We start from the raw sequence: 19,272 nt of genomic DNA, 5'->3' as shown, positions 1-19,272 counted from the left end.
CCGGGAACCGGAGGGACCAGTACCCACCGCTCCCAAGAACGGCACATGCGGCACCAAAAAATGTCCGTCCCAAGGCGCAGGCTCCGCAAGCACAGGCCGCGGAGGGGCACTTCACTAGCCGTGCGCCCACCGCCCAATCTGCGCCGGCCTCGCACAGAGCGAATCCCTGCTCCTCACCCGCTTGCTCCCCCCCCCCCCTCGCTCCCCCGCCTCTTCCTCCCCCGCCCCTCTTGCTCCTCTCCGCCCCTCTTGCTCCCCCGCCCCTCTTGCTCCCCCGCCCCTCTTGCTCCCCATCCCTCTTGCTCCCCCACCCCTCCTCCTCCCCACACTCTTGCTCCCCCCTGCCCCCCTTGCTCCCCCGCCTCCCTTGCTCCCCACCCTCTTGCTCCCCCGCCTCCCTTGCTCCCCACCCTCTTGCTCCCCGCCCCTCTTGCTCCCCATCCCCCTTGCTCCCCACCCCTCCTGCTCCCCATCCCTCTTGCTCCGCACTCCGGCCCGACCCAGAAACGGAATCTCCACTCTCCCTTCCGGCGACCTGGGCCAGCCCACTCCAGGCCCCGCCCCACGACGTCCGCGATTGGCTCATGGAATGAGCGCAAACTCTGATTGGTTGAAATGGAGTGACGAAGGCACAGTCGTCGACTTTCCAAAGATGAGCTTTCGCCCAGGCTCGAACTCCAGCCGGTAGCGAAACATCCGCGCCGGAGTCTTCAGTACCAGCGGCCCTTGGCGTTGTTCGGGTCCTCTGGGCTCGTCTGCCCCCCTCACCCGCCACACACCCACCGTGTAACCCACAAAGATAAGGGGCCTTCCTCCGTAAGCACGAACGTCGAGGCCCGTTTTCTGAGGAACGCGCGCAGGGCGCCGCTAGGAGGAGGGTGTTCGCGCCGTCCGGGCGCATTCGAGGGCGTCCTGCTGCGGGAAGTCTCGCGTGATTAGCGCGGAGGTCTTGCGGTTTGGGGTTCTTGGTGGCGAGGTGAAGAGCCGCGGCGGGTGTTGCGGGTGGTGGATGCAGCGGAGAGCCTTCGGGACTGAGCGTGGGGAAGGGGGCGCTGGGCCTTGGGGTGGAGAGATGAGGCCAAACTCCTGGAACAGGCGGGAGCCGGGCACGTGCCTTGGGTGGCCCGCCACGTGGGCCGGGCCTCGCAGGTCGTTCCTCGAGGTAGCGAGCAGCCGGGTTTCTTCATTTTTTAAATCTAGTTAGGTTAAGAGGTGATCTTTAAAGTTGCCCTAATTTAAATTCAGAGGAGAGGGGTGGGATAAGGTGCCACAATTTACCGAAGGCTTTTAAAAGTTTTTTATTTTATTTTATTGATTTCAGAGAGGAAGGGAGAGGGAGAGAGAGAAACATCAATGATGAGAGAGAATCATTGATCAGCTGCCTCCTGCACGTCCCCACTGGGGATCGAGCCTTTAACCCAGGCATGTGCCCTGACCTGGAATCCAGTCGAGGACCATTCAGTCTGCAGGCTGAGGCTCTGTATACTGAGCCAAACCGACTAGGGCTGGAAGTATCATTTTTAAAACAGGTGTGCTAGCCCTGACCGGTTTGGCTCGGTGGCTAGAGCGTTGGCCTGCGGACTGAAAGGTCCCAGGTTCGATTCCGGTCAAGGGCATGTACCTTGGTTGTGGGCACATCCCCAGTAGGGAATGTGCAGGAGGCAGCTGATGGATGTGTCTCTCTCATTGATGTTTCTAGCTCCCTCTCCCTCTCCCTTCCTCTCTGTAAAAAAATCAATAAAATATATTTTTAAAAAATAAAATATATTTTAAAATAAATAAATAAATAAAACAGGTATGCTAAATGAAGGCAATAGGAGGAGGGAGAGCGTGTGTTTGAAATTGTTTATTTTATTTTTAATCCTCACCCGAGGATATTTTTCCATTAATTTTTAAAGAGAGGGAAAGACAGAAATATCGATGTGAGAGAAATACCCATTGGTTGCCTCCTGCATGAGCCCTAACCAGGACCCAGGCCCTGCAACCGAGGTATGTGCCCTTGACAAGAATCGAACCCGGGGACCCCTCACTCCGCAGGCCAATGTTCTATCCACTGAGCCAAACCAGCAAGGGCTAAAATTGTCTTTTTACCTAAGATTGGTTTACCTTATTGGTAATATTTAACAGAATGAAAAGTGGATTCTGAGAAAGGGAGATGACTGCAGGCAAAATGTGAGTGGCCTGAAATGTGGAAGGTGTAATGTGCTAATGACCGTGTCTGTTGTAGGCTGGTAAAAATCAAGGTGACCCCAAGAAAATGGCTTCCCCTCCAAAGGAGGTAGAAGAAGATAGTGAAGATGAGGAAATGTCAGATGAAGAAGATGAAAGCAGTGGAGAAGAGGTAATTATGTACAATTTAATGCAGAGTCATGTACAGTCGTGTTGTATGTGTGAAAATACTGGCAAAGGTAAGATTGTATTCCTTCATAGATGTCCTGTTGTAATGGTTGAGTGTTTCACAAGCTCTTCATTGACTTGTCAAAATACCATAAAGGTAAGTATTTGGATGAGCTTGAGAGAAAAGATCTGGAGCCGCCTCCTCATGTGCCCTCCACAGGGCTTAGTGTGATGATGTATTAAATCATTTTTCCAGTTTCAACTTGCTAGCCCCACATGCTAGATGAGGAAACAGCCTGGACAGCTAGCTGTCTTGTATGTGGTGGTGCTGGACATTGTATTCAGGTCTGGGTTTAGCCTTACCAGATTCCTTTCCTAGCTGCCAAGCAGGTCTCTGTTCTTTTTTTAAAAAAAGATAGATATTTTTATTGATTTCAGAGAGGAAAGGAGAGGGACAGAGATAGAAACATCAGTGATGACAGAGAATCACTGATTGGCTGTCTCCCTTACTCCCCCTACTGGGGATCAAGTCCACAATTGGGGCATGTGCCCTGACTGGGAATTGAATTGTGACCTCTTGGTTCATAGGTCGACACAACCACTGAGCCACACAACTGGGCAGGTCTCTGTTCTTTGTACAACTTTTGTAACACTAGTCACTGTGTTATAATGTTGTGGAGTGAGGAACGCCAGCTCCCTTTGTACTGACGATGACACTTTGGTACTCTTGGCTACTATTGCTTTCTGTAAAGACAACTACAAGTCTTATTTTAACACATAACTTGATAAAACTGGTGGTCAACAAGAGGTAGCTTCGAGTGTGACTTGAATATAGATAATGTTTTTATCAAGTTAACTGCCCACTCTAATTTGTATTAATTTTGCAAGGACTGTCCAGCCTATTTGATACTCATTTTATCTCTGGTCTTAATACTGAGCTTTCAGTGAACTTCATACCATCTCCCCAAATGATTTAATAACACTTAACAGAGCTCTTAATTACAGAAATTAATTCATAATCCTTAAAATACCATGTAACATTGGTTATCATTGTCAGAAGAGAAAAAAAGGTGAGGCTTAAAAAAATCTCTCCTAGCCCTAACTGGTTTGGCTTAGTGGATAGAGCATCGGCTTGCAGACTTCGATTCCGGTCAAGGACACATGCCCAGATTGTGGGTTTGATCCCCAGTAGGGGGCGTGCAGGAGTCAGCTGATCAATGATTCTCTCTCTCTCTCTCTCTCTTCTTCTTCTCTGAAATCAATAAAAATATATTTTAAAGAACTAGAGCCACACAGTAGCAGATGGGATCAAGACTGTCTATTTTCAGAGTGTATTTAAGGTGTGCTGCTTCAAAGCTGAAGTGATTAGAGTATGAAGTATAGAAATTAACAGGTGTGGGTCCATAGGTATTTGAAGGGTTCATTATGATTATACATTTTACCTGAAAATGAGGACTGTGACTGCACAGATATAGATAAGGACATGTAACATGACGCTATAGTTTTAACATGCTAGCATATATCTAATGCATGTGGTCTTGAACTAGAAGGCAGTGCCAGAATTTAGCAGTCATTTATGAGGGACCAATACTCCCTTTTTGAGTTTGAAAATAGACTCATGTTTGTTTGTTTTTACAAATATTTTTATTGATTTCGGAGAGGAAGGGAGAGGGAGAGAGACATAGAAACATCAATGATGAGAGAGAATCATTGATCGGCTTCCTCCTGCATGCCTCCCACTGGGGATTGAGCCCACAGCCCAGGCATATGTCCTGACCTGGAATCAAACCATGACCTCCTGGTTTGTAGGTCGATATTCAACAACTGAGCCATACCGGCTGAGCGACTCATGTTTGTTTTTATTTAATCTTGAGGTTATCATTCCTCAGAAAAAAGGCAAAAAGGCTACCACAACTCCAGGAAAGAAGGTGATGGTTTCCCCAACAGAAAAGATTGCAGTTGCCACAGCAGGCAAGAAAGCAGTTGTCACCCCTGGCAAAGAGGCAACAGCTATACTGGCTCCTGGCAAAAAGGCAGCAGTTACACCAGCCAAAGCCATAGCAACCCCTGGTAAGAAGGAAGCAGCCACCCCAGACAAGGGAGCAGGGAATGACAAGAATGCCAAGAAGGAAGATAGTGATGAGGAAGATGATGGCAACAGTGAAGAGGAGGATGAGGTTGAATTTGAGCCAGCAGTGATGAAAGCTACTGCTGCTGCCCCTTTCTTGGATGATGATGATGATGAAGATGGTAAGGCGTTCTATTGGTAGTTCTTGGGCTCTTCTCTTGTTTGCAAGGTACATTAGGGGTGAGATTGTGGGGTGGGTGGGCAACATGCAGACATACTCCTTCCATGACACCATGGGGGTTAGATAAAAATCCTCCCAGGGATTCTCCGTGCTGGTTGTATACTAGGGTGGTAGCCATGAATGATTGCCTGCCCCTGAGAAAATGTTTAACACAGCACATTCTATGAGTAGTTTTTATAATATAGGGTTTTGCTTCCAAGTAATCTGTTAATTCTTGCTATAACTACTAAGCACAGTATTGTATTATGTAGTTTTTCCTTTAGATTTATCTGGAACTAATGTTGGTTTGAGGATAATTCTCTTGAGTTTTTGACTAGGTAGCTTCTCTTTCAGACTCTGAAGAAGAACCAATGGAGATTACACCAGCCAAAGGCAAGAAAGCTCCTGTAAAAGCTGTTCCTGTGAAGGCCAAGAGCACAGGAAATGAAGACGAAGAGGAGGATGAAGATGAAGGTAATTGAGTTAGATTCTAAAGTGTATTGGTATGAGTTTTATTTATTTTATTTTTTAAAATATATTTTACTGATTTTTTTACAGAGAGGAAGGGAGAGGGATAGAGAGTTAGAAACATCGATGAGAGAGAAACATTGATCAGCTGCCTCTTGCACACCTCCTACTGGGGATGTGCCCGCAGTAGGAGTAAGGGTAAGGTACATGCCCTTGACTGTAATCGAACCTGGGACCTTTCAGTCCACAGGCCAATGCTCTATCCACTGAACCAAACCGGCCAGGGCGGTATGAGTTTTATTTAAAGGAGGTATTTGAATATGTGTCAGGAATTGATTGGGTGGGTTTTCATTTAGATTCTGAAAAAGAAGCTGTGAATTCTCTATGGTCCAGAGGGAGAAAAGCCTTTCCTGTGGGGGCCGAGGAGGACGAGCAGGACAACCACTGTGATGACAAAGGCTATGAGGAAGAGGAGGAAGGTCAGAATGACCCAAATTGGCTATGTTAAATGGTGGCCAGTCTCAACGATTTCTAGTTGTAAGGGAAGTCCTTGGGCAGGGACTGTTGCATTTCTGTTATGAACTTGAAGAACTTTCTAATTAATTTATAAATGCTTTTAAAAGTATTTTGACCAGACCTAATCCATGTGTCTTGTGAAGAATAGGCATAACATAGGTATGATATTTGTGGAGAATGTAAGAACTTCTAGTTTACTTACTAGTGGCACAGACAGATCAGTAAAAATACAATATTTTGGCTTTTGCCCACAGATCATATTAAAAAAACACCTGATAAACAGAAGAAGAAAATGGCCAAACAGAAGGCTTCCCCTGAAACCAAAAAACAGAAATTAGAAGGTAACTCCTTTGTTGTGTTGTTTTGTTTTGTTTTGTTAATTTTCACCCAAGGATATTTTTTCCATTGCTTTTTAGAGAGAGTGGAAGGGAGGGAGGAAGGGAGAGAGAGAGAGGGAGAGAGAGAGAGAGAGAGAGAGAGAGAGGGAGAGAGAGAGAGAGAAACATCAATGTGAGAGGGACACACTGACTAATTGCCTCCTGCACAAGCCGAGACCAGGGGTGGGGATCGAACCTACAACCCAGGTACGTGCCTTTGGGAACCAAATCTGAGACCTTCAGGTGTGCAAGCTGATGCTCTAACCACTGAGAACACCAGCCAGGGCTCTTTCCTGTGTTTTAAAATATAAGGGACATAGAGAATTTTATCTTGGTGAAAACCAAATCTTAAATCATGAGCAAGGATTTTAATTGCAGCCTGGTGTTATAATATGCCAGTCTTCGATGAATTTTCTTTTAGCATCATTCTTTCTGAACTGCTTATTTGACTTGTGTGTGTGTTGTTGTTGTTTTACCTTTTTGTTTGGAGGTTCTAGCAGGGAAGCGCAGCTACTCGTATACCCTTGACCGAAGACCGGTCCTCTCCTGCGGGGGGAAGGTTGTCCTCTTCGACCGAGCGCGCAGCTTCAGGAGGGACGCACATAGATCGATGAGGGAGGAGGGGGACACCCGCCTAGCCAGCCAGATCAGCCGAATCAACCCTGGCGATCAATGGGGTGACAGATGTCGCAGCCAGATCGCCCTCACATCCGTTTTACCTTTTTGTATGGCAGCTGAACCACCTGTAACTTTCAACCTGTTTGTTGGAAACCTGAATTTCAACAAAACTGCTGCTGAACTAAAAACTGGTCTCAGGGAATTTTTTGCTAAAAATGAACTCACAGTTGTTGGTGTCAGAGTCAGCTCGTCCAGGTAAATACCGGTAAATTAAGAATGTTGTTAAGAGTTTATCAGCCTAGCACGTACTGTCCCTGGAGAATTTAGGAGTCCCAGTCGCTTTCTGTTTCACTGTGGGTTACTAGACTTCCACTTTGTCACATCCTTCTATTACTTGCTCTTCGCCCTTTGGTGGGATTTTACCTCAGTCTCTTGCAGTCAAAATGAGTATTTAAAACCCTTCAGTGGCTTGTTTATTAAACCTACAAGATTAAACTTTGCTACCCAATTTTCCCAACCAAAGCATTAAAATAATCCCAAGATCTTCCAAGTCTTTACAGAAACATATTTTCATGATTTTCCAACTGTGAGCAATGTTATTTGCCTAGAATTATGTTAGCTAAGCCACAGATTTAATCACAAAACCCCCAACTTTGGTGGTAAATATTGTTCTGCTTTTTTGCTGAGTTGAATTTCATCTTTTCTCACTTCTTTCTCATCAAAAGCAAATGTCTTAGGTGTAAGCCTGTTTTGTACAACTCAGAATTTCTCAGGTAGAAACAAAGGTAATCATACTAGTAAACATTTGCTGTGTGCTCACTGTTCAAGGTGTTGCTCTTAGTTTCTTTTTCTTTTTTTTTTTAATATATTTTATTGATTTTTTACAGAGAGGAAGGGAGAGAGATAGAGAGTTAGAAACATCGATGAGAGAGAAACATCGATCAGCTGCCTCCTGCACATCTCCTACTGGGGATGTGCCCACAACCCAGGTACATGCCTTTGACCGGAATCGAACCCGGGACCTTTCAGTCCGTAGGCCGACGCTCTATCCATTGAGCCAAACCGGTTTCGGCGCTCTTAGTTTCTTATTTATATAAATCACTGACTCCATAAGACAGTCCTCAGTGGTGATTATTGCCATTATCCCCATTTCATAGAAGAGGCGACTAAGGCACAGAGAAGTTATGCTGCCCAGTATCACAGCGAGAAAGGGGCAGAGCCAGGACTTGAGCCCAGCACTCTGGCTCCAGAGCCTGTCCCTGGCTCTTCTAGTTTTTGTTAGCTATATTTTGGAATATTGTTGCATTTGCAGTAAATAAGGATTCCTTTTGTATTAAGAAAAAATTCTTAACCGAAACAGCCCTTGAGTTTGTTAACAGTTCCACATTAGGAATAATATTTTTGTTCCAGTAAACAAATGCAGATGGCTGCTTATTAAAAATAAAACTTGTCATTACAAGCTTCATTTTCTATAGCTTTTGGTTAACTCTGGTCAGTTATTAAACAGAAAACCAGTACTTGCTCTAGAACAGGGCTTCTCAACCTTGGCATGGTTGACCTTTGTGTGGTGGGCTGTCAAGTTCATTGTAGGCTGTTTAGCAGCTTCCCTGGATTCTACCCACAAGATAATAGAAGCACTGCCCCAGTTGTAACAGCTGAAAATGTCCCCAGATATTGCCAAACTCGCCGGTGAGAACCACTATTTTCTGGGGACTCCCTAGCACTGATATTGCCAGTTGGTGAAGCCTTGGTTTGAAATTGTAAATTTAGCAACTGCTTTTTATTTGATACTAATTTCCACTCTCACAACCAGTGTGATGAGCCAACCAGAAGGCTTGTGCCTCTTGATTTAACGTGTGTGTGTGTGTGTGTGTGTGTGTGTGTGTTTTCCTTTCTTCTTCCTCTCTATAGGAGATTTGGTTATGTGAATTTTAAATCTGTTGACGATCAGGAAAAAGCCCTGGAACTCAGTGAGACAAAGGTCCTTGGGTATGAAATTAAATTGAAGAAACCAAAGGGAAAGGAAACAAAAAAAGGTATGCAAATAAGGTAATTTGTTTATAGCTACCTAAAAGACTGCGTCAGGCAGGAGTATCATCTTCTGTCTTATTCTGTGCTCCCCAGTTACCAACAGGTCACCTGCTTCCACATCACCAACTTGGCCCACCTTGCTCTCATTCCCTATGCTCTAGCTACTTGGCCCACCTTCTCTGTCACAGTTCTTTACCTTACTCTCTGTCATTTTCTACCTTATCTTCTCTGTCACATGTTCACTGCAAGACTCATGCTCTGGCTACCTGCAACCCATCCAGCTTAAAGGTCACTTCCTCAGATCCAGAAGCCTTTCCCTTACCCCAGACGAGGCTATGTCTTCTCCACTAAATGTTCTCATCTCCTCTTTTACTTTTCTTCCTGGCACTTAGCACAATTTGTAATTATGGGATTGTTTATGTACTGGTTTTTCCCCCACAAGACCACATTCCTATATTTTCACAGCCTGCATGAAGCATAGGCCCTCACCCAACCTGTATGTTCAAATATTTGTTTAGTTCAAATATTTGAAGGAGTATGCATTGTTGTTTCCTCTCTTCAACTCTTGTGAAATATTTTTTTTGTGTGTGAAATATTTTTTTCTCTCCGAGAGAACTTTTGATGCCTATGAGATCTAAATGCAGACTAAAAATATTCTTTTCTATTTATGTAGATCGAAATGCCAAAACACTTTTGATCAAGAACTTGCCTAGCAAGGTCACTGAGCATGAACTAAAGGAAGTGTTTGAGGATGCTTTTCAAATCAGATTTTTGAGCAATGATGGGATAAGTAAAAGGTATGTTTCGTACCTCGTACTGAAAAGAATACATGTCTACTGGATCCAAACGTGACAATTTCATTCCATTCTCCCAAATCATTGATGCCTGATTTTAGAGAATGAAAGAGTAGTTAAGTAGCCTTGCTATTAGAAGGCATATAATGCACAGCCAGATCCTGGTAGAAAACAATGTTGGTATCATAGAAAAATGGAGACTTATTCAACCAAATACAAGATTGAAGTTTGGAAGAATTCAGCCATAGATTATCTTCATTCCTCTCTCTTCAGGGCTAGCTCTAGTAAAAAAAAAAACACTTTGTGACTTGCCTGGGCAGGTACCAAAACAGAACATTAACTTTGTCTGTTAGAATTATATTATAACCCTGGCCAGTTTGCCTCGATGGTTAGAGTGTTGGTCCTCAGATGGATAGTTGCAGGTTTGATTCCCAGTCGAGGACTTGTACCTGGGTTGCAGGTTTGATCCCAGGTCAGGGTGCATGTGGGAGGCAGCTAGTTGATGTGTGTCTCTCTCTCATCAATGTTTCTCTTTCTCTCCCCCTTCTTTCTCCCTTCCATTCTCCCTCTAAAGATCAAAGGGAAAAATATCGTTGGGTGAGGATTAAAAAAAAGAATTATGTTGTGAGCAGTTAATGAAAATTATCACCGTGTGTCCAAGCTTTGATAGGGTAAGAGGGTGAATATGGTGACGTTAGAATGGATGGAACAGAATGTACTTTGAAGGGATTTTCAGTGAGGTGAAAATTGAATATTAGGTTTCCAGACACATTTGAGCTGAATTTGTTGGTGTAGGTGTACTCTAAAACAATTTATGCCAGAATATTCTGATGAACATAATCTCTAGAAAAGAATCCTGCAGATTTAGAAAACAAGTCTGAAAACAAATCCCAAATTGTTCGCAGTGTTTTCTGTGAGGAGATTGGCGGGCACTCTGCATACTTGTGGTCAGCAACAACAAAGCAGAAATTCCTGCCAAAAGCTATATTAATTCTCTAACTTTAATTAAGTTGTAGTTAGATATACTTAAATGTTTAGAATCATTTAAGATTCATTACAAAGGGGAGCTGAGAGAAGCCCAGAATCCAGGACCATATGAAATAAAGCATAGTGCCCAAGTCAGAATGAGTGTGGTGCATTCTCTTCAAGAATATTCTTACTGCCCTGGCTGGTGTGGCTCAGTTGGTTGAGTGTTCTCTATGCACCAGGAAGGAGATTGCAGGCTCAATTCCCAGTCAGGGCACATACCCAGGTTGCAGGCTCAATCCCCAGTAGGGGGTGTGCAGGAGGCAGCTGATCGGTGTTTCTCTCTCATCGATGTTTCTATCTCTCTCTTTCCCTTCCTATCTCTCTAAAAACCATTTTTTAAAAAACCATAATGGGAGAAAAAGAGAGAGAGAGAGAGAAAGAAAAAAAATAATGGGGGACACATCATAAACAAAAGTAATTCAAAATGGATCTAATATCTAAAGGTAAGAGTTAAAACTTAGAAAAAAACACACAAGAGTAAATCTTTGTGATACTAGGTAAAGATATTGCACAGACAATAAAACAGAAGATTGAGATGTTAGCCTTTATCAAAATTAAAAACATTTGTACTTCAAAGGACACTATCCAAAAAGTCAAAAGAAACCACACACTGGGAGAAAATATTGCAAATCATGTATCTGATAGGTAACTTGTATTCAGAACATAGAAAGAACTCGTACAACTCAAATTAAAAGACAACCCAATTGCCCTAGCCAGTTTGGCTGAGTGGATAGAGCATCGGCCTGCGGACTGAAGGGTCCCAGGTTCTATTCTGGTCCAGGGCATGTACCTTGGTTGCAGGCTTGATCCCCAGTAGGGGGCGTGCAGGAGACAGCTGATTGATGTTTTTCTCTCATTGAAGTTTCTAACTATCCCTCTCCCTTCCTCTCTGTAAAATAAATTAAAGAAAACCCAATTAGAAAGGATTTGAATGGACATTTCTCCAAATAAGATATAGAAATGGCCAATAAGCGCATGAAAAGATGTTCAACATTAGTCATTAAGGAAATGCAAATCAAAACCATGATGTGATACCACTTCAACCCACTAGAATGCCTATTATAAAAAAGGCAGGCAGTAACAAGTTTGGGCAAGGAGGTGGAGAAATTGGAGTCCTCAGACATTGCTGGTGGGAATGCAAAATAGAGCAGTTGTTTTGGAAAACAGTTTTGCAGTTTCTCAAAATGTTAAACATACAGTTGCCATATGGTTTGGCAATCCTACTATTAGGTATCTACCCAAAAGAAATAAAAACTTGTAACTATACATTTCTATGAATGTTTGTATGAGATTTATTTATACTAGCTAAAAAGTGTAAATAACCCAGAATGTACAACAGCTGATGAACAGATAAACAAAATGTGGTACTTTCATACAGTGGAATATTATTCAGTCATAAAAAGGGATGAAATACTGACACATGCTATGACAACATGGATGAAACTCAAAAACATTAGGCTAAGTGAAAGAAGCCAGACACAAAAGATTGAATATTTGTATAATCCTATTGATATGAAATGTCCAAAATAGGCAAATTTATGGAAAACATTGTAGTGGTTGCCTGCAGCTGGGGGATGGGAATGAATGGCGGGGGGGTGGGGGGGGGGGCGAGGAACGAAGAATGACTGCTGAGGGATACTTTTGGGGATGATGAAAATGTTCTAAAATTAGATTATGGTGATGACTGTATAATTCTGTAAATATGCTAGAAACCATTGCATACTTTACATGGGTGAATTAAATAGACTATGTGGCCCTGCTGGTGTGGCTCAGTGGTTGAGTGTCGACTTATGAACCAGGTGGTCACAGTTCATTCCCAGTCCTGGGTTTCAGGCTTGACCCCCAGTAGGGAGCGTGCAGGAGGCACCCAATCAGTGATTCCCATCATTGATATTTCTTTTTTTTTCTTTTTTTTTAAATATATATTTTATTGATTATTTATAGAGAGGAAGGGAGAAGGATAGAGAGCCAGAAACATCGATGAGAGAGAAACATCGATCAGCTGCCTCCTGCACAACTCCTACTGGGGATGTGCCCGCAACCAAGGTACATGCCCTTGACCGGAATCGAACCTGGGACCTTTGAGTCCGCAGGCCGACGCTCTATCCACTGAGCCAAACCGGTTAGGGCCATCATTGGTATTTCTGTCTCTCCCTCACTCTTCCTCTCTGAAATCAATAAAATATATATATATAATAAAAAAAAAATAGAGTATGTGTATATTTGCTTTTATATGTACAGTTTATTATCTCTAAGGATAGAAATTGAGTGGCAGGAAGACTTCATGGTATCTATCTTTTTGCATTTTGTTTTTTTGTGTTTTTAATATATTTTATTGATTTTTTACAGAGAGGAAGGGAGAAGGATAGAGAGTTAGAAACATTGATGAGAGAGAAACATCGATCAGCTGCCTCCTGCACACCCCCTACTGGGGATGTGCCCGCAACCAAGGTATATGCCCTTGACTGGAATCGAACCTGGGACCCTTCAGTCCGCAGGCTGATGCTATATCCACTGAGCCAAACCGGTTAGGGCTGTTTTTGCATTTTGAATCTTGTATATGTATTACCGTTTAAAAAGACAGATAAATACAAATACTAAATGCTGGCAGTTCTCTCTCCCCACCCTATCCCCACAACTGCAGAATTGCCTATATTGACTTCAAGTCACAAGCTGATGCAGAGAGAACCTTGGAAGAGAAGCAAGGTACAGAAATTGGAGGGCTTGCCATAGTTCTGGAGCATGTTAGAGAGAAAAATCAAGGCCAAGAAGAGAGGGCCAGGAAGAACAGAAGTTGGAGAGGTAAGCATGCTAAAGCTCTGTAGATGGAGACTTAAGAGGGATGTCAATTAGGTTAGGGGCACTTGGCACTTTTAAATACAATTTTCTCCCTGTATCAAAAACGTAAGTCATCCTCATAATTATATCAAACTAATGAGCATTTTCCTAGTTAACTGTAACCTTGGTGTCTGTAGAAGAAATGGCACTTTGAGCCCTGGCCGGTTTGGCTCTTTTGGTTGAGCATCATCAAATACACTGAGAGGACCCCAGTTCGATTCCCCGTCAGGGCACATGTCTGGGTTTCTGGCTCGATCTCCAGTTGCAGGCATGTAAGAGGCTGCCAATCTATGTTTCTCTCTCTCTCTCTCTCTCTCTCTCTCTCCCCCTCTCCATTCCTTTTTAAAAATTCAATAAAAACGCCAGAACCGGTTTGGCTCAGTGGATAGAGCGTCGGCTTGCGGACTGAAGGGTCCCAGGTTCGATTCTGGTCAAGGGCATGTACCTTGGTTGCGGGCACATCCCCAGTAGGGGGTGTGCAGGAGGCAGCTGGTCGATGTTTCTCTCTCATTGATGTTTCTAACTCTCTATCTCCCTTCCTTTCTGTAAAAAATCAATAAAATATATATTAAAAAAATTCAATAAAAACATTATTTTTTTAATTAAATTTTTATTGTTCAGATTACATTTGTTCCTCTTCCCCCCCCCCATAACTCCCCTCCTTCCAGTTCCCGCCCCACCCTCCGCCCTCACTCCCCACCCACTGTCCTCATCCATAGGTGCACAATTTTTGTCCAGTCTCTTCCCGAATCTCCCATTCCCCTTTCCCCCCCAAGAATAGTCAGTCCATTCCCTTTCTATGTCCCTGATTCATTATAATCACCAGTTCATTCTGTACATCAGATTATTTATTCACTTGATTCTTAGATTCACTTGTTGATAGATGCATGTTTGTTGTTCACAATTTGTATCTTTACCTTTTTCTTCTTCCTCTTCTTAAAGGATACCTTTCAGTATTTCATATAATACTGGTTTAGTGGTGATGAACTCCTTTAGCTTTTCCTTGTCTGTGAAGCTCTTTATCTGACCTTCAATTCTGAATGATAGCTTTGCTGGATAAAGTACTCTTGGTTGTAGGTTCTTGGTATTCAGCACTTTGAATATTTCTTGCCATTCCCTTCTGGCCTGCAAAGTTTCTGTTGAGAAATCAGCTGACAGTCGTATGGGTATTCCCTTGTAGGTAATTGAGTCTCTTTCTCTTGCTGCTTTTAAGATTCTCTCTTTGTCTTTTGCTCTTGGCATTTTAATTATGATATGTCTTGGTGTGGTCCTCTTTGGATTCCTTTTGTTTGGGGTTCTCTGCGCTTCTTGGACCTGTAAGTCCATTTCTTTCACCAGGTGGGGGAAGTTCTCTGCCATTATTTCTTCAAATAGGTTTTCAATATCTTGCTGTCTCTCATCTTCTGGCACTCCTATTATTCTGATGTTGGTACGCTTGTAGCTGTCCCAGAGGCTCCTTACACTATCTTCACACTTTCGGATTCTTTTTTCATTTTGCTTTTCCAGTTGGGTGTTTTTTGCTTCTTCAGTTTGATTCTTGTGCTCCTCTGGTCTGCTATTGGGTATAATATTCTTTATTTCAGTCCGTGTATGCTTACTTTCTAATTTCTTTATCGTAGCATCGAGGGTCTCATTAGTTTTCGTGAGGCTCTGCTCAAGTTTATAGCAAGCCCTCAAAATTGCGATTTTTAGCTCCATATCCTCCATTTCTGTCATGTTTTTTTGTCTCCGCATCTTTTCTTGGTGCACCCCCTTGTGGTCTTTGTGCGCAGTCTTGTTCTAGCCAAGCCTTAATTGTTGTAGTTAACACTAGAGGGATTTGACCACCAGGCCGACTGGCTGTAGGAATCAGCTGTGTGGAAAACTTCAGTCCTCTGGGGAGGTGCTAGTCCAGCCTTTGCCTGAGGCGATCGGCAAATGGCTCTGCGCAGGGCCTGGGCGGGGCGGGGTCAACAGGGCGGGGGGAGGGAGCAGCTATGGCTGCTCTCAGTCCGTCTCCAGGGGCTCTGCCTCTTTGTCCCCGCAACCGCTGCAAACCTCGGAGGGACCGTAGCCAGACAGTCCCGCTTCTCCCGTTTGAGTCAGGGTCCCTAGAGACTCGCCCGGATCTGTAGCCCAGAGTCTGAGACTCACTCCTGATTGAAAACGACAACCGCGCCCTCAGCCACCAGCCCGCTTTGCGCGCGCACCGCCGCACCACCGTACCTTTAAATTTTCCACACTGCGCCTCCTCTAAGCCTCGTAATGCTGTTGTTTTTCCTTCTAGTTGAAGAGTCTCTCCTCAGCCAGCCTTCCTGTGGTTCTGGGTGATGTCCGTTCCGTCTTTTAGTTGTATTTTTGAAGTGGTTGTTCGAGGCAGCAAACTCTGGTGTTTACCTATGCCGCCATCTTGGTCTCTCTCCGGAATAATCTTATGGTTAGGTCCAATAAAAACATATTAAAAAAGAAATGGGACCTTGAAATACATCAGTTTGGTTTCCCTTTTTGGGTACCCTTAGGCTTCTGTTTGAACAACCTCTTAAACTTGTGGTTTCAGAATTTGATATTTAGTTCTCTTCAGACATTTAATTATTTTTGAGAAGAGTTGTTGTCAGGTTTAAATCAGAAACCCCAAGCCAGTGCCCCTAATCTGATGGGTAAGCATGGTGGCTTATACAGCATTTATAGGAAAAAGCAATACAATTTGTTATGAATGTGTGTTTTTTTAAATCAAGACATTTCACATAAAAATTGGGATTCCAAGCTTCTTTTGCTACATCAGGAAATCTGGCCACCCTGTGGCTGCAGCCCTACCTGCCCGAAGTCATACCTGTCTGCAGCCACCTGGAGAGAAGCAGCTGTTTTCTCTTAACTGTGGCATTTGCTGTTTGTGCAGCCTCCACCATTCTCTAAGTTCTCCCTAACTCCAAACAAGTGAACAGCACACTTACACTTTGAAAAAATAGTTAATACTTTTTCTTCCAAAGTAGTACTTTCTTCCCTATTAGTAAAGATGACATTTTAACATTTCTTATGCATTTATCTCTTTCAAAAAATAGGAAAACAAAAGATAGAACAAGAAAGCCACACATTTCAAGAAAAATGGGAGAGAGCTTATTTCTTTGTGGAGGTAAAGAATGTTCCTATGTGTTTAATATGCAAAGAGAGTCTGTCTGTGTCGAAAGAATATAACCTAAGATGCCATTATGAAACAAACCACAGTAGGAACCTTGTTGGATATACAGAAAAGATGCGTGATAAAAAACTCAATGAACTGAAAAAAAGGTTGAAACTTGAACATGATTTGCTTTTGAATGTGAATAAAATAACTGATGCTGCCATGAAATGTAGTTACGTATTACGTGAGAAAATTGCCCGGGCATCAAAACCCCTTACAGATGGTGCGTTTATAAAGGAATGTCTACTGAGTGCTGCAGAAATTTTGTGCCCTGAACAGAGACAAGTGTTTGCCAACATAAATCTCACTGGTAATATTGCTGAGCAGCATGTTGCCAATGTGACTGAGAACTTACAGAATACCTTGCAAGAAAAAGTTAAATCATTTGTGGCTTTCTCTATTGCAGCTCATGAAAGCACTTATATAAATAACACCCCCCAGTTAGCTGTATTTATTCGCGGTGTTGATGAAACTTTTGATGTGACTGAGGAACTTTTGGACATGGTACCCCTGACGGGCACAACATCGGGAAATGACTTATTTTTATGTGTTGAGAAAAGTCTTAGAAAATTTGATGTAGACTGGTCAAAATTAGTAAGCGTTAGCACAGATGGTAATTCTGCAACGGTTGGTGTGAAGCAACTTGTTACAAAACTTAAGTCTAAAGTGTCAGGGCTTTGCAAAGACATAGAACTTAAATCTGTGCATGGCCTCTTTCTCCAAGAATCCCTTTGTGCTAAAAAGTTACAAATGGATCATGTCATGGACATAGTAATTTACACCATAACGTGGCTGCATTCCCATGGCTCGACCCACAGGAAGTTTAGTGCTTTGTTCAGTGAGTTAGACACACAGTATGGACACCTGACCTACATGGAACTGAAGTGGCTGAGCCGTGGAATGGTGCTAAGGCAGTTTTTTGAACTGTTGGAAGAAATTGACATTTTCATGTCTTCTAAAGGAAAATCTGTGCCTCAGCTTCGTAACAAAGATTGGGTCAAAGACCTAGCCTTTTTGGTTGACATTATGACTTATGTAAACATGTTGGATGTTGCTCTGCAAGGGCATTCGCAGATGGTTACACAAATGTACCATGCAGTTCGCTCTTTCCTAGCGAAATTGTGTCTTTGGGAAACTCATTTGACAAGAAACAATCTGGCCCACTTCCCGACGCTGAGACTAGTTTCTGAAAATGAAAGTGATGGGCTGAACTACATTCCCAAAATTAAAGAGTTGAAGACTGAATTTCAAAAAAGGTTCTCTGATTTCAAACCTTATGAAAACGAACTTATACTGTTCAGCTCACCTTTCTCAATTAATATTAATAATGTGAATGAAGAGCTACAAATGGAGGTTATTGAATTGCAGCACAACACTATATTGAAAACTAAATATGATGATGTTGGAATCCCAGAATTCTTCAAATATCTTGGGAATAGTTACCCTAAATATAAAAATCATTGTGCAAAGATTCTGTCCATGTTTGGAAGTACATATATTTGTGAGCAACTATTTTCTGTTATGACACAAAATAATACTATTGTTCCCAGTTAAAGGATTCAAAGATGAGTTTGCTCCTGCATATTGCTACGAGAGGTCCCCAACCTGCTATTGACTGACGGGCATTAGTGAGTAACATCCCATTTTAGATTTCAAATCTGAGGAGTAACAAATTAAAAAACTCTGAATAATTATTTCTATTTCCAAATTACATTTTTCTAATGTCAACTTAAAGCACAATCTCTGGCATCATTTGTTTGTACCTTATAACATAAAATAAAGTTTGATTATACCCTGGCAGTTTATTTCTCCTATGCTTTGCCTTTCTGGTCCCTAGAATTATACAAATATATAAACCTCTGCCCTAAAAGTAGCCACATATTTTCCTAAAGGCACTCATGAGCCAAGGATGTGAACCAGAGAGTCAACTGGAGAGAATGAGTGTTCAGATTAGCCTAGAGCATTCCTATCCCCAAGGACCACAGACCTACGGCTGCAATCGTGGGGCTCAGGCCAGACTAACCCCCTTCTACGGACCAAGCTGGTGTGGTATAGCCAATGGGCTTCTTAATTGATGCTTCCATTTTGGATTTGCGCATTTATAAAATTTCAATATTATTGGTCAGCTTACAGTCGGTTGTGGCTGGCCCAGGAGTCATTCTGCCTCCTACAGGCAGGGATGGACATGCCCTTGCATTGGGGCCACCCTGAAGGGATGCAGAGTGGATGATGTGTGTAAGAGCTTATGAGCATTTTTCCAGGGAGAAGGCCCATAACTGCAATTGGGACTTGACTGCTCATTGCTGCAGAAACTACTTAAGCAATTAGTTTAATTATAGCAGTCATATATATATATATATATATATATATATATATATAAATATAATTATAGTTTAATTATAGCATATATATATATATATGCATATATATTATTTACATTTAGAGACTATAAGGAAATAAAGGGAAATTCCTACAATCTCATCAACCAGAGGTAAGCCCTATAAGTATTTAGGCATGTTTTCTATGCCTTATTTTATATGGCGGAGTATACAGTGGAACCTCATTTCTTGAACTTAATTCTTTCCAGAAGGCTGTTCGAGAAGTGATTTGTTCTAAAACCAAATCATTTTTTCCCCGCTAGGAATAATGTAAATTGAATTAATTGTTCTAGATTCCCAAATGATTCCCTGGATGTTTTGTTGTTTTGTTATTCCTCACCTGAGGATATTTTCCCCATTGATTTTTAGAGAGAGTGGAAGAGGGGGAGAGAGAGAGAAACATCAATGTGAGAGAGACACATTGATTGGTTGCCTCCCACA

General features: G+C 42.6%; 1 protein-coding gene across 1 annotated transcript; it reads left to right on the top strand.

Annotated features, from left to right (window-relative positions):
- Positions 1-736: 736 nt before the first annotated feature.
- Positions 737-16,305, top strand: LOC139015103 (nucleolin-like). Its single transcript, XM_070422383.1, has 11 exons — positions 737-816; positions 2,228-2,341; positions 4,212-4,587; positions 4,980-5,099; positions 5,450-5,572; positions 5,864-5,950; positions 6,721-6,859; positions 8,516-8,640; positions 9,309-9,432; positions 13,103-13,260; positions 15,563-16,305. Exons 2-11 carry the CDS (start codon positions 2,258-2,260, stop codon positions 15,604-15,606), a joined length of 1,380 nt encoding a protein of 459 aa, XP_070278484.1. The 5' UTR covers positions 737-816; positions 2,228-2,257; the 3' UTR covers positions 15,607-16,305.
- The last annotated feature ends 2,967 nt before the right edge of the window (positions 16,306-19,272 follow it).

This window comes from Myotis yumanensis, unplaced genomic scaffold (assembly GCF_028538775.1).
Source record: "Myotis yumanensis isolate MYYU_CA2020_CCGP unplaced genomic scaffold, mMyoYum1.0.hap1 SCAF_8, whole genome shotgun sequence".
Lineage (NCBI taxonomy): Eukaryota > Metazoa > Chordata > Mammalia > Chiroptera > Vespertilionidae > Myotis > Myotis yumanensis.
Note: the sequence above shows the minus strand (reverse complement) of the source record. Positions and strands in the feature narration are given on the sequence as shown.

Coding starts and splice junctions, on each gene's coding strand:
- LOC139015103 (XM_070422383.1), top strand. CDS start 2,258: ATGGCTTCCCCTCCAAAGGAGGTAGAAGAAGATAGTGAAGATGAGGAA. Junction 2,342..4,211: donor ATGAAAGCAGTGGAGAAGAG/GTAATTATGTAC, acceptor TTTAATCTTGAG/GTTATCATTCCTCAGAAAAA. Junction 5,573..5,863: donor CTATGAGGAAGAGGAGGAAG/GTCAGAATGACC, acceptor TTTTGCCCACAG/ATCATATTAAAAAAACACCT.